The sequence below is a fragment of the Notechis scutatus genome, chromosome 3, assembly GCF_049901735.1.
Source record: "Notechis scutatus isolate UNSWTSFEM ecotype Mainland chromosome 3, rNotScu1.2, whole genome shotgun sequence".
Taxonomy (NCBI): domain Eukaryota; kingdom Metazoa; phylum Chordata; class Lepidosauria; order Squamata; family Elapidae; genus Notechis; species Notechis scutatus.
Window position 1 is genome coordinate 174,995,411 of NC_142011.1, and position 15,636 is coordinate 175,011,046.

Sequence of the window (15,636 nt, forward strand, 5' to 3'; positions counted from 1 at the left end):
GGTGATATGGTCAGCAAATACAGGACAGTATGGCCAGTGAGCACAAGCCACAAAGCTGGCAGGCTAACAGAGGTGAGTGAAATGTAGGTTGGCAGGGTTGGCAAAAGTTGGGGTGGCCAGGGCTTTGTGCTGTCCCACTGTAGTGGCTGGCCACGGCATGGGTCTTGAGGTGGCTCTCCTTGTCAGTGATTTTGCTTGGGCTGAAGTAGAGACTTGGGGTGGTGGCAGCTGGTGACATTTGTAATGGTATGTGGGTGTGACTTGGGTGAGATGAGAAAAGATGCTGCTGAGACAAGAGACGTCATGGACCAAAGTTGTATAAAGGGCAGAGAACTTAGAAAATAACCTCCATAATATATCAGGCTGTGGGAGATTTATACTATCAGACTTATAAGAGTCTTTTAATGTAGCCTTATCATAGCAATAATTCATTTGATTCATTCCAGTTTGGCCTACCTGGAAATACTGCTAAAGGCCTTGGGTTTCTTCTGCAGCCCTAGCTATGCTGCTGAGGAGAGTTGTTGTGCAGAGCAGCCAAAAAGGTAGAGATGGTGGAAGATAGGTGGGTTGGTAGGAGCTGAAGTGCCCTTGAGATTGTAAATGCAAGAGGGCTGCCAAGTGTTCATGTGACCGCAGGGGCATTGCAATGGCCATAACTTCAGGAACTGGTGTTAAGTATAATTCATTTAGCACTGCTATTCGTTTAAATGGTACTGAAAGAATGGCTATAACTTGAGGACTCCCTGTAATTATGAAGTTGTCATATATTTTCATGCTTGTTAAAATGTTATTTATGCTGTTGGATTTAAGTCAATAGCTACCACAGGCCGATTTAACCATGTGAAATTTAAACATGATGATTAAATTTGGATTTCCCCAATCCTGTTCAGAACTTTAACTACTTCAGCACAGTGGTTAATTCATCTCAATTGTTAATTACACTTTATTCTTAAACTGTTTACTAGTAAATTTCCAAATTTTTCATTGAATATTCCTGTTCAGAATGAATACACCTATTACAATATATATTAAGAGTTTATTTTCACTAAATTATTTCCATCATTTAACTTAATTTGAGGATTAATCCTATAGTTTTTCCATATCCTGGCAAATCTGGTTGCTATAGTGCTTTAGAATATTTTGAGAGAAGGAAACCTCCTGACTGAAGTGTGATGGGATAAGGAAGGAAGTGAACCCCATGAAAGGACTGAGGAGAGGGCCGCAACCTGCCTGCGTAAGGTGTTAGGAGACAAACCTTTCTCCAGCCCATGCTGAAGGAAGCTAAGAACTTCTGCCAACTGGGCTGAAGCAGGAGAAAGACCCTCCCTGAAGCACCATCGGGAAAAAGCCTTCCAGGTGGCATCATAGATGCACCTTGTAGAAGGTTTGCGAGAAGCCAGGATATTGAGGATGACCCCTTCTGGAAGATCAGCCTCCTCTAGTCGCTGCTGCTCAAGTGCCACATGGTCAGCTTGAACCACTGGGGCTCTGGGTGGAGCAGGGCCCTCTGGTGATGGGAGATTAGATGGGCAGGGATCCTCCAAGGAGAAGCCACCAATAGGTTGACCAGGTCCACAAACCAGGTCCTCCTTGGCCAAGAGGGTGCCAGGAGGGGGAGCTCCGCATGTTCCTCCAACATCTTCCGAATTACTGCCGGAATGATGGGAAGCGGGGGAAAGGCGTAGAGGAGACCCTTGGGCCATCTGCACCGAAGAGCATTGGTCCCCTCCGCTCCCTGGCAAGGAAACCTGGTGAAGAATCTGGTGACTTGGGCGTTTTGAGGAGTGGAGAAAAGATCCACCTCCGGTGTTACGAATCTGAGGGAAAGATCCCTGAATAGAGATGGAGGAATGGACCATTCTGCCTGGTCGACTAGGCTCCTGCTGAGCCAGTCGGCCTGGAGTTGTTGACCCCGGAGAGGTGGTCCGCTGAGATCGATAACAGGTGTTTCTCTGCCCATAACCCCAGCCGTAGAGCCTCTCTCATGAGGGCTTTGGACCTCATCCCCGCTTGCCGGTTCACATGAGCCTTTGTGGCCATGTTGTCCGTAAGGACTAGAACATGAGAGCTGGTCACTGATTGCCTGAAATGCTTGAGAGCCAGAAAAATAGCTCTGAGCTCTAGCCAATTTATGGGAAGGGTCTGTTCCGATCTGGACCAAACACCCTGAGCTATCTGGCCCTGCATATGGGAACCCCAACCCAGGAGGCTGGCATCGGTGGTTATCACTAGCCTGTCCGGGTCCCTGAACAGGAGTCCCCTCCAGATAGATGGGGAATGCCACCAATTGAGAGATCTCCAGATTTGTGGCGGGAGTGGGATCTTGATGGATGAGTGGCTGGTTCCTGCTCGTTGGTAGGGAAGCAGGAACCATTGGAGGGGTCGGGAGTGGAGCCGAGCCCACGGGACGATGCCAATACAGGAAACCATCTTCCCCAGAAGTTTGGACAGCAGCGACAGGGAGACAATTTGATGTTGCTGGATCTGGCTGATGATCTCTGCAAGGCTCTTTCCACGAGCTGGGGACAGGAAAACCTGGCACGACATGGTATCGATGACTGCTCCCAAGTGTTGCAATTTGGTTGTAGGAGAGAGCTGGCTCTTTTTGGTGTTGATGGAAAATCTGTGGCTCTGAAGACATGACAGGGTAATTTGCAGATCCTGATGGGCCGCAAGGATGGAAGAGGACAGAATCAAAATGTCATCCAAGTAGCATTGGATCCTCACTGGAATAGAACGCAGAGATGCCACCAATGCTGCCAGAACCTTTGTGAAGACCCTTGGAGCCGATGAGAGGCCAAAGGGAAGTGCTCGATACTGGTAATGGGTATTCTGATAACAGAAACTGAGAAACTGGCAATGATGAGGCCAAATTGGGATGTGGAGGTAAGCCTCAGTGAGATCAATGGAAGAGAGGAGGTCACCCTCCCGAACGCTCTCTAAAATAGAATGCAGAGTCTGCATTTTAAATTGCCTGTATTTTACAAATTGGTTGAGAAATTTTAGATCAAGGATGGCTCGCCACCCCCCTGAGGCTTTGGGAACGATGAAAAGGCGAGAGTAAAGCCCACATGCCCATTGAGACAGGGGAACAGGTTGAAAAGTCCTGATTTCAAGAAGGTGCTGAATGGCCTGATTCATGAGCGCTTGCCTTGAAATGTCCTGAGACACAGGACAGATCAAAAAAATTTTGGAGAGTGGGGTTAGGAAGTCCAGTTGTAACCCTGACCTAATAGTGCTGAGCACCCAGGCGTCCGTTGTTGACTCCTCCCATTTGGAGGCAAAGAAGGCTAGGCAACCTCCGATGGGTGGGGAGAACGAGGGATTACTTAGAGCGATGGAAGGAACGACCCCCTCCCCCCCGAAAGGGCCGTTTACCAGCAGAAGGTTGTTGCCTGCCAGATGTTTCCGCCCGTTGGTCTTGGTGTTGGGAGTATGGACTGTGAGAGCGGGGGAAGTGAGATGAGGTCTCCGCTCGGAAGGCAGGAGGGCGATAAGGAGCAGGGCGATAGTGGGCTTTCTTCCCAGAGGAAGAGAGAATTTTACGTTTATCTCTGGTTTCGATGAGATACAGTTCCAGAGCATCGCCAAAAAGCTTATCGCCTGCGAAAGGAACTGAAGCCAGCTTCCATTTTTGGCGTGACTCCGCCTGCCAATTTTGGAGGCATAAAAGTCTTCTTGCTGCTACAGAAGATGCCATGGCCTTGGATGCAAATTTGGAGGAATTGAGAGTGGCATCCGCAGTGAATTCCGCCGCTGCAATAATCTTATTAAGGTCTTGGTGAGACCGAAGGTCAGAAGCAGGCAATCTATTCTGGAGTTGGCGCAGCCACCGTATGGATGCCCTCGTGAAAAAGGATGCTGCTGTTGAAACTCGAACAGCCCAAGCAGCAGCCTGGTAATTGCGCTTGAGGGTCTGTTCGGAACATTTATCATCTGGTTTCAGGATATTTTCTGGCTCCTTGGGAGTGCCAGAAGATGAGAATGAGGCCAGAACTGGAATGTCAACAGAAGGTACTGCCAGGGCATTGTCCAGAGCTGCGCTGACATTGTAGAAATGCTTATCTAGAGAAGATGGGCGAGGACCTGCCGAAGGAGAAGCGCACTGTTCCTTGACCATGTCCAGGAACAAAATGGGACAAGGCAAAACCTCTGCATGCACTACAGGCTTGGAGAAGAGCGAATCCCCTTGGCTAGAGGGATTTCCTTGTGGCTCGGGAGCCACTTCCTCTGGCGACAGCTTGGCAGTGACCAAGGCCTTGCTGAGTAATGGTCTGAAAAGAGTAGGTTTGAAGACCAATGCAGAGGATGTCTGCTCTGGGCGAGAAGCCTCTTCCTCTGAAAGATTTTGGTCAAAAATCTCACCCTCTTCACACTCTGAATGAGAGGAGTAACTGTGTTCAGATGGTGAAGGCCTTCCTTCCTCATCAACCTCCTCCCATTCTGGTAGAGAAGAATGGACCCTGAGGTCCTGAGGCCTGTGTAAATCAGGATGATGAGGCAAGGAACTTATAGATTGAGAAGGGAGAAGGGCCCGAACCCTTTCCAGAGGTTGAAGAATTTGCCTGAAGCCTTCAGCCAATCCCTGCCTAATGGCTGATGAGACTACATCTTGGATATCCCTTGGTCTATGCTCAAAGGTAGAGGCCAAAGGCCTAAGGCCCACTGCTGTGGGAGTGAAGGTGGCTTCAGGCCTAGATTGAGGAGAGGTTCGAGGCCTGGAGGGAGGGGGAGGAGCATAGGACACAGAAGCCTGTTGGAAATAAGGCCCAGATCTGCTTAAATCCTGAGGATCTGACTGTATAGCAAGAGCCTCAGGAGACCAGGATGGAGGATGGAAAGGCTCATAGATAACTTCTCCTCCCCTGGGAGGGCTTGGTTGGGGCCCACGAGTATCACCTGAAACATGCTGTAGTTGCACTCCCTTCTGTTGAATAGTTCTGTTGAACTGCCTCTCTAGAGCTGCATGTCTGTGCTTCTCTGCCCTCAATTCAGCCTGAGTTGCCTTCTTAGGGGCTAGAGCCTTAGCTTTGATTTTAGCAGCCTCCCTCTGTACTAATTGGGTGCGTTACCTACGTCTTTTTCTCCTATTGGGCTTAAGAGACTGTTCCACTGGGGGGGGGGGAAGCTCTGCCAGAGCCTTATCTTGCTCCATTTGTAAAATAAAGGCTCTTGCGTTGGAAAGAAGCTGTTTAGAAATTTTTCTATTAAGCCCCTTAGGGTATAAATGGCCCCTGGGCTTACAAAATGGCCGCTCACCTCATGGTGGAAGGCTTGAATCCAAGATGGCCGCTGACTAAAGGAAACAGGCTCCAAGATTGAAGAATTGCTCCTTAGGCTATACAGAGCCCCGAGCGAAGTCAGCAAGGGAAAAACACAGCAACCAGCTACACGATCAGCTGGCTTGAGCTCTTATCAGTTTGCCGATTGTGTTTATGAACACTCCAAACTGCAGGCGTGGGGGAGGTCTGCAGACGCTGCCCAGCTTGCCTGCACAGAGCTCTGTAAAGCTGCTCCCAACTTGCAGGAGAGGAGAGGGAGAGAGAGAGAGCCCTGCTCTCTGGAAGAGCAGCTGCCCAGATCCCTGGGAGCTGCTTGAAGAGAGCAAAAAAGTACTGAAGATCGCTGGTGATTGCTATCTAACAGAACGCTTTCAGAGACACAGCTGCTGACTGAAAGGAGCTGAGTCAAAAGCTGGGGTCTCTCCCGGGGACTAGCTTTTATATCTTAATACAGACTTAGCTATGACATCATAGGAAGGAGTCAACCCCATCCTGGGCTCTCAATGCAGCATGGAGAATGAACATTTTTATACTGAAATATTTTTCATAAAAATTATACTATAAAGCCCTGAATTATTTCAGAAATTAGCTATAACAGATTTTAAGGGGCCAATAAGGCATCTAGGACCAAACACTACACTAATAACTTTTATCATCCTGTTGTGATCTTTAACCCTAACAGCCAGGGTTTCACCCATACATACACACTGTCAAAATTATTGTTGTTGTGTATTATTCTTTTTGTACATCTAAGTTGTATAATTCTATTTCTAATCCTTCTAGGAAACTTCTTTAAATGGAATACAAAACATATAATTCTACAATAAATCTCATAGTTTGTGGTTAGAAGCATTTTGAACAAAGGTCTACTGTAACTCAAGAAATTTGACTGTAAAAGAGAGTTTAAGAATATTAATAAGAATATTAACATATTCATAATATGTTAATGAAACATATTAATTTTCTAAGTTCAAACTTATGAAATATTTCAAGATCTGTCCGCTCATTCTAAATGAAGTATATTTTTACAACATTGACTTATAGCAGGGTATTATGTCATCTAGGGTCTATTGTATAGTAGTCTACTGACTACTGATATATCAATCCTGTGATAATTGTACAATGCTGTAAGATGCTATAAAATATTTGTGTGACAATGACACCATTATACTTGATCTTCTAAGATTATTTTTAAATATTCAATCTGCTGATTACTTTCTATTCAGTTCAATTTCAATGGAATTCAACACTGTGGGATGAAAACATATTTCAACAAAATAATCATGAATTAACAATTTCAAGTAGGAAATACTAAGGTAACCTAATTTTTGATAGACAAAAACAATCTATCTATCTATCTATCTATCTATCTATCTATCTATCTATCTATCTATCTATCTATCTATCTATCTATCTATCTAATGTTTTTACACACACACATACACACAGAAAAAACCCCATTTCCCTACCTTGTTCTTTTATTTGACGAATCTGTTTCACAGTTTCTTTCAAGATTGCACATTTGTCAGGTTTGAAGTTAAAGTTGTCAATATCATTAAAATTAGCAAAAATCAGCTCTGCAAGCTCTTCTATATATTTATTCTCTTGTTCACGATTACGTTTTTCAGTGCTTCTTTTAGGACTGAAAGAAAGTTTTTAAAGTTAAACTCAAAAAATTACAAATCATAATTAAAGAGTAGTTTTAATCAAAGTAGCAAATATAGGAAAAATTAATCCATTAATAGTCCTTCCTAATTATGTTTATTCAGAGGCATTTTCAGATCTGTATATATGAAAAATCAATTTTTTCTTCAATTCAGAATTTCCAAGTTAGTTATATGTTTAACTGACAAGCTACCCTTAGAAATCCATACACACAGCCCAGGCTAGAGAGACTGCTATACAAGTGTACGAACAGGAGTGGCAGATCTTGGGGTGTCAAAAGAGGAATCAGACTAGAGTCTCTATGAAGCCACAAACATACTAATCCAATCCTTCTTGAATTCCTCTGATAGTGAGCTATTGCAAAAATAGTGCCAACTGTTAGTTGAATAGATTCCTGTGCCTAGGCACAAGTTGTAATAAATCAGTTTAACTTGAACATCATGTGTAGTCCTGGTTTTTTTAGCCTGACAAGGCCTCATTTGTCCTGTGCTTGACCTGTGTTCTTTTTTCTCCCACCCAACTTCCACCGCAGAGCAGAGACACTGAAGAAAAAGGGATTGCAAGAGAGAAGTTGTTTACTCTTCTACCATTAAAAGCAGCATGATAACACAATCACGGCATGCTCTGCAAACAGCTTGCAGTATTTCTTGAAATCTCTTTTTCTCCAATGTCTGTGATCTGCTTGCAGGGTAGGGAGGAAAAAAAAAACTGAATTGCTTTCAATGTGTATTAAGACAGTAAGCCGAAACTCCATCATCCCAAACAGTGGGGGAATGGTTAGGAGGCAAACAAAAAGTGCAAGGTGTGAAACTGAATAGTTTTGTCTTTTCAACTGGAAAATACTGTACAGACTACCCACAGAGCCTTCTGAAACAACTCTCCTGTATACATTTGTTGTATGCTTTTATAAGAGGTTGCTCACTGTTCAAGATTTAATTTATTGAAGAATTGTTTATTTATTGAAGAATTGTTCCTTTAAAAATATTCACTCAACTTTATACTTTGCATAGGCGGACAAAGAAAACATTATGATCTGGATCTATACAGCAATTGTTATATATCAAGGCAATAATACTTTGGTAACATGAAAATGCAGACAACTTCACATTATACAAAACATATTCATATCCAAACTAACCTTGGTCCAAGTTGATCAGGACATTCCTTGCGTTTTCGTTGCTCTGCCCGAGATGGGTCAGAGGAATTTTCACCAATTCCACTCATCTTAAACACATATCAGCAACTGAAACACACAGAAAAGTCAGTAGAAAAACACATCATTTTTCTAATTCATATTATTTTTTCAAGCAAGCAGGACATGAAGACATACCTGGCACATACATGTATATGCATGTGTACGCCAACCCAAAATAGATATTTGAAGAACAAGACAGTTTTTAAAAACAACTGATGAGTTTTAAACATGCGAAACTTAAAGCTAAAAGTAGATTTTCAGCACCAATTGCTAACTTTTAAATTGCATGTATTTCTTGATGTTCTTTTTGAAAATTCCACAACTGCACTATTGAAACTTGATAATTGCTCAGATTGTCAATGACCAGATCCCAGATCAATAGTCAACTGAATACATTTCATTGTAAAATTTTGTTAAAATTTGGTATCATTTGTAACTATTTTAGATCATCTTGTGTTTCATTTTCACAGTTCTAAATAATCTCACCACAAAATTCTTATTTTTATAAACTTTTATATCAGGGACATAATTGAGATTTATTCCCAGCAAAGTGGGAATACGTATTGCGTATGCCACCATTTACAACAGCCTATGTTTAAGCTGTTTATGTTGCTGTTGATTCTATGACTTCATGAAGTATTCAAGTAACACATTACAATTATTCTCCACAGGATGCAGTGACTAAACTTGGTATTTGCTATTTACTCAATGAAAGAAGTCAGCAGAGTGTAATAGTTATATTAAAATGGTTTAATATAAAATGTAATGACCTACAGAGCAGTACTAAAATATACAGTATAAGACATTGAAAAATATTGTAAAGAATTTAAAAGGCACATAAGAAAAAATATGATTTGCCATTTATCTTAGTAGCGCTGATGTTCCTTTCTGACACAAGAGCTTTTCATTTTTTTTTAAAAAAGTCAGTTTTCCTCCAACTGTTAAAATAAGAAATATAAGACCCTTTTTCATGAACATTAAACAAAATGTTATCTGGGTAAGCTCTCAGGATGTAATTACAGTTATTGAGAACAATCTAGTTTCCACCAGATGTTGGGTGAAAGAACATAGCTTGTTTCCAATCTCTCCTTGTTATCAGTAACTAAACAAAAATTTCTACTTTCATTGTGACAGCATACACTTATCCACATCCTCTATACATCTAGCATGAGAACAGGTTGAAATTGAGCATGTAGTATATGCAATGATAATCTTGAAAATACAGAAACTTAAAAGTAAAAAAAAATGAATGCAACAAAAACCCCAGAATGAATTAATGGTTCATATTCAGTTTTCTGGTATCTAGTTTTATAAAAGTTCAAATTTTAGAAAATGTAATTAAATACACTTATAGTTTTAATCCTCAATATTAATTGATGAATGCCATACTACAGATTTGTTGTTGATGGCCTTCTTAGGCCTTATACCATTAGGAAAAGTAAAGTGACACCATATTTAATCCAAATATAATATATTGGGCTACTTGAAAATGGTGGGACTTTATGAATAGACATAATCCAGTAAATATTACACTATAAACAGAACTTCGCATATTACATTCATAACTGTCGCATATTACATTAATAACTGTCGAAAGATAACATAGTAGGTTCAGTTGTGATTTTACATTGTATACTTTATTCCCAAACTTAATAGTATCATGAAGTTAATTGTAATTGCTAGTGACTAAATTAGTTTCATAGTTTGTAAAAGCTTCCTGTCTTATCAGAATATATATATCTCCACAGACCAGAGGGCTTCATTTTGTTAAAACCTGACACAAATGCTATATCCTCACACCAAAGGAATTTATAAAAAGGAATGAACAAAAGAAACAATAACATGTGGATAGTTTATAAATTCAATAGCTTAGCCTTGAGATTTATATTATTTATATGTTAATATAGCATTAATTGAGAATATTTCTGTATCAATGTGATACAACATTTATCAGTATTTATCTTAACTTCAATAAATTATTCCAAGTATTTAATGAAATAAATTAGGATGTTATGTGGTTATGAAAAACTAAATGTTATTACTCAAGGAAGAGAAAAGACTGTGAACTCAGATTTTATACTCTGCATAACTTTTTTCAAGAGTGAAAAAGTCACTAGGTACCGTTCTACTCTACTTAAAATGACTATAATTACAGGTTTTTAAAATTTTCTATATTAATAGAAAATCGAAATATGGTAACTTTTTTCCAATATAACATAATTCTTACATCTGAAAACATCAGATCTCTTAATGCTCTTGGTTTGCACTGCTCCAGATTAATTCTAACTGAACATCCTGATCACATCTGCTTATTTCAAGAGCTGAATCATCTTTTTTCCCCATTTTGGACTGCATTATCTGAGGGTAAAGCAAATCTAGATACCCTACCACCTTTAAAACTATTTTTGTATTGCTTTGGTCTTTTGTTTTACTGTACAGCCCAAATTCTGGACACAAGCAAACCCTTGTTCAGCATCTATTGCAACCTAACTATGCTAGAGAAGGTCTAGGAGAAATGATGAAGTAACTGATCTTTACCCTTCCAGTTAGTCCCACAATTGAATGGAAAGCTACCATGGTTCATTTTCTGTGTGTGTTTTATTCAATCTCTCATCACCTATGCTCAGTATTACTTTCCTCCTCTAATATGAACCTACAATAATTAGAGCTATTATTACAAACACTGGTTGCAAAATACTGTCATATTATACTTCCAGCATCACAGTTTAAAAAAAAAATATTCCAGGGTGTCCCTTCCCCATAACAACTGGTCTTACCATGACCACCGTTGTTGTTTTTTGTTTTTTGTTTTGCAAATAGCCAGACAAATGGAGAAGTATATATTATGAGTACTGAAAGTCAGAATAGGTAGAAATACCAGTAGTGGGAGCTTTGGGGAAAGGTTGAATGGGGACAAAAGATTTTTGTTAATCTAAGTCATGGGTAGGATATGGTTCAAATTTTACATTTAAAACCTGTTTCTCAGCTGGAAGGAAAACTAAATGGCTCACAGTGCTCCCTGCTTAGTTTCAATGTTCTGGAGATGGCAGAAATGAAATGTTCAAATACTAATGTCAAAGACTGGTGTGGGAATTGGGAACAGAAATGCAGTTAAAATTCTGAAGTGCCCCTACTGGGGTTGCACTGTAATCCAATCCATTGTAATTGTGTATTGCAATTAGCAGACAGTTTTGCTTTTAATTATTCTTTTTCATTCTTCTTTATTATATTATTTATTATAATTATTCTTTAAGTAATCTTCTTTTTTAATTATTCTTCTCTTGCAAGGTTTTCAGATGTACAAAGTTGCTGAATCAAATTAACCTGTCTTAATAGTTTCTTTTGTAAATATGCACACAATCTATTTTTATTTCAGAATATTAAATAATTAATTTGTTGGTTATTCCCCAATCTAATGACAAAAATAGGTACAATTAGTGAGTTAATCTATTGATTTTAAAGGCACACCTAACAAACTAGGACAATCAATCACATGTCTTCCTCTCTTTCAATAGTTGGCCTGGTTAAAACGTTAGATTAGAAAATTGTTTTTATAAAGAAATAGCCTTGGGGAATGGTTGTTTGGGAACACAATTTACACAGTGCAAGTTAAGAGAAACAATGTATTCTACAGACACCATTCTGACCAAAATTATGGTGTATTGAATACTTTAACAGACCATAACAGATTAGATGAGTCAGATGTAAAATTCTTTCACAGTTCTGACTTTGAGCACACTTTTGTAAAAATAAACAACAAAAATAAAATTCCTAACAAGAAGCTATTTCAAGGAACTATACTGAGTGCACTTGTAAATCAGTTACAACTGTAAAGACAGAACTGGATAAGACAGAGAAGCATCTTCCTTCTCCGTCCTTTTTTAATATTAAATAAATAAAAGTGAAACACATTCATTGTTACTTTATTGCAATGAATATGTAGGATGGGGAAATTCTCAACTCATTATCTTCCAGTCCTGGTATAGAGAGAAAAAATACATGGAACTGCCTCATCAACACATTTCTGTTTCATTATGTAAGTTGTGCCCTATTTCCTATTTTTCTATTCTTTGTGGAGAAGTTCAACATCAGTTTTATAAGTTCAATATTTCTTAAAAATCATAAAACAAAAGTAAAGGCAAAATGAAACATTTCATTATGATTAAATGAGCCTTTTGAAACTAAGTAATATTCAAAATGCTTCCTTTATTTGCATTTGAGTTGTGCCATTCATAAAATCATAATATATTTTAGTAGAAAGCATAAGCATATAAAATGCTTTATATAATTTAATAATGGGATTCTGGTATCATAATCTGCAAGAGTTAATAGAATTCTCTTTATATCCCAGGATGATTGCTGAATATTTTACAAATAATTCCCTAAAAACATTGTTATTGCAACATCGTAACTATCCTAAAACTTCATACAATTTTGTTCATTACTATTCATAGAAAATAGCTTTTGCCTCTAATTACAATTGACTTGTGTTTCCAATTTAAATTTTTCTAACTAAAATATTACTGAGAGTTTGGTGTGGTGATTAAGATATCAGGCTAGAAACCAGGAGACTGTGAGTTCTAATCCTACCAGACACAAAATCAGCTGGGTGATCTTGGGCTAGATCTGTCAGACTTGGAAGGAGGCAATGCCAAACCACTTCTGAAAAATCTTGCCAAGAAAAGTGTGGAGACCTTGGATCTGTCCAGGCACAACTGAACAGAAGGAGAAAAAAGAACCTAAAATATAACTGGAAGATTTTATGCAATGGTATGTCTTAAGTATGAGTTCACATTGAAACAATTGAGTAGTAAATATAAAATATATTAATAAGAAAACCTACAATTAAAATATACTATATTTTTAACTATTATACTCATTTCATATAAAAATTTCAAAGCTCAAGTATGGATAATTATAATACAGACTTCTGATAAATGGCTATGGAATGCACGGTTAAATTAGATACTATTCTTATTTAAGCTATCTTAGTGGGAATTTATCGTTTTGTTAATATACTGTCAATGGAATTGGAAATCTGGAAACATCAGATTGTTCAGAATACACTTTACGCTAAGAAGCGGGTTTAGAAAATATAAGCTGTGTTTTCTAAACTGGAGCTTTATCATTTTTCCCATCTTAGTCTGCTTTTGGATCAATTTAAAAACTTCAGTTCAGGACCTGGTATCATATGATCTCCTGACTCCATGTGCACAAATCTAGAGCTTAAAATATCTTTTTAGGCCTTTCCCAGTACTGTATGGTTTATAGCTGAAGTATAATGGACAGTGAGTGCAACTCTTTACCAATACCTCTTCTGTGGATACACCTTAAAAAAGCTCATCAGGCATGTTAGCCATTTTAAAGTGATACAGGTAGTCCTTGACTAACAACCACGATTGAGCACAATATTTCTGTTGTTAAATTGAGACATCTGTCAAGTGAATTTTGTCCCATTTTACAACCTTTCTTGCCACAGTTGTTAAGCGAATCAATCATTCTCCTGAGTTGGTAAGTTAGTAACCAGATTGTTAAGTGAATCTGGCTTCCCCATTGACTTTGCTTGTAAGAAGATTGCAAAAGGTGATCACATGACACTGGGATGCAACAGGGGTCATAATTATTGAACCAATTGGCAAGCATCTGAATTTTGATCACATGACCATGGGGAGGCTGCAAAGGTTGTAACTGAATAACGGTCATAAGTCACTTTTTTCAGTGCCATTGTAACTTTGAACGGTCACTAAAATGAACTGTTGTAAGTTGAAGACTATCTGCACAGAGAAAATCCTCTTTCTCTTATTCTCTCTCCTATGTATATATCAAAACATAAAGCCACAGGAAATATAAATTACATACTGGAAAGACTAAACCAGACTATACAATATTGCAATACAAAAAACGATTATCATCATTCTCCTGAGCACCTTTCACATGTACGTAGATAAGTAATGTTTATTACACCCAAGAAATCTGAATAGATCTTTCACATGGGAAACAATGTTGCCTTTTATCTGCGCCTCATCCTTCTAGGCCACTTTTGACGACCACATTGGTGGAAGCTTGCTAGTGGACTGAACATTCCATTCAATTGTTATTAATTTGTTTCAATATATTATAGCCTCTGTGTTTTTTTTCATATTAATAACATCAAAGCAATATATTAGAAAAATGAATAACCTTACATTGTCTCACTGAAAGCCACATTGTTCATTTCTTTAAAGCAAGGAGATGCCAAAAGGAAGATAATATAATAAACACATTAGCTATAAATGTATGAAAGGAACTTTTTATCGCAGGTGCAGATTTAAGATTCATGATCAAGACTAATAGTATTTATAAGTATCTATCTGTACCTTTTATATTTAAAATCATTTTAAATACAGATAACTTCAGTTCTGGTATATTTACCTACCAGTTTTCTGCTGAAAGCTACATATGCATTCAACAACAACAAAATTTCTAGCCTGACATCAATACTTTAATACAAAATGGTTACTAACTTCTGTGTTAATATATGCCAAGGTTCCTAATATAGCTATTCAATGAGCTGTTTACATATTAAAGTATGTCAGCCACCTCTAATAAGCCCCTCTTAATAAGCTCCAAAATAGCAACTGAAGGTTGTAACACTAAAAAAGAAAATTGCTTTTTTTAAGCAATGTGCAGGAATCTGATTCTGATTAAATCATTCAGCAACTGATATTAAGATGCTTCTTGACTGAATCATAACAATTACAAACTTAAATGCTATTAAAGCAGGGAAAAATGAAGGTAATAGGGGCATAGGGGAATAATAATCACTCATTTAATTAAGATCCTTACTATTCAAAATTATAATAAAGCTACAGCCAAATTACAGAACATTTTCTACTAAAAAACAAAGGACACTATAAAGATTACTGTATGCTGTTTCACACAGTAATATTTCTTTCCTAATATTTATATTCCTCTTAGATCCAAAGCTGACATTCAAGAAATAAAACCCATAAAATAGTATCAACATTAACATTAATATAAGACACACTCAGAAAGAGACAATTCTCTTCTCTTCTCTATGTATGGTATTGATGGGACTAGTTCTCATTAGGCTGGGAATTTTTAATACATAGATCCATATATATATATGATGTAGAAGATGACCAGGCTGAACCCAAAGGAGAAGTCAAGTTTGGAGTGCCTTCATGACACAAGAGTTCTAAGTCCAGCCGTCCCTGAATTCCATTGACTCTTATCAACATCAGTTTGCTTTGACCTAAGGTTTATAAGTCGTATTCTTGTTTAGAGTAAGAATGAAATAAACTTGTACTCATAATTGGACTCCTGATTTCTTGCACCTGATACACACATACATGTGTTTTGTTTTGTTTTAAAAAAAGACACTTGTAGTTCTCAAAAAAGGTAGGCATGTGGGAGCAATGTGCACAGTATACGTTTGTATACTGTATTGCCTATCATACAACCAGTTCATATCGAATTTAAAATTCCCTATCT

The 15,636-nt window shown here is 38.4% G+C and overlaps 1 protein-coding gene across 10 annotated transcripts in view; it reads right to left on the reverse strand.

The window, feature by feature from the left end:
* The window catches only part of NCOA2 (nuclear receptor coactivator 2), a 120,471-nt gene that overhangs the window by 49,357 nt on the left and 55,478 nt on the right, over positions 1-15,636 (reverse strand). For all 10 annotated transcript variants that reach the window (XM_087961832.1, XM_026691828.2, XM_087961837.1 and 7 more), the window contains 2 exons: positions 8,086-8,190; positions 6,752-6,924 (listed from right to left, as the gene is read on the reverse strand). In XM_087961832.1, the coding sequence (XP_087817958.1) occupies positions 6,752-6,924; positions 8,086-8,171 (259 nt within the window). In that variant the 5' untranslated portion in view covers positions 8,172-8,190. The remainder of the gene's footprint in view (positions 1-6,751; positions 6,925-8,085; positions 8,191-15,636) is intronic.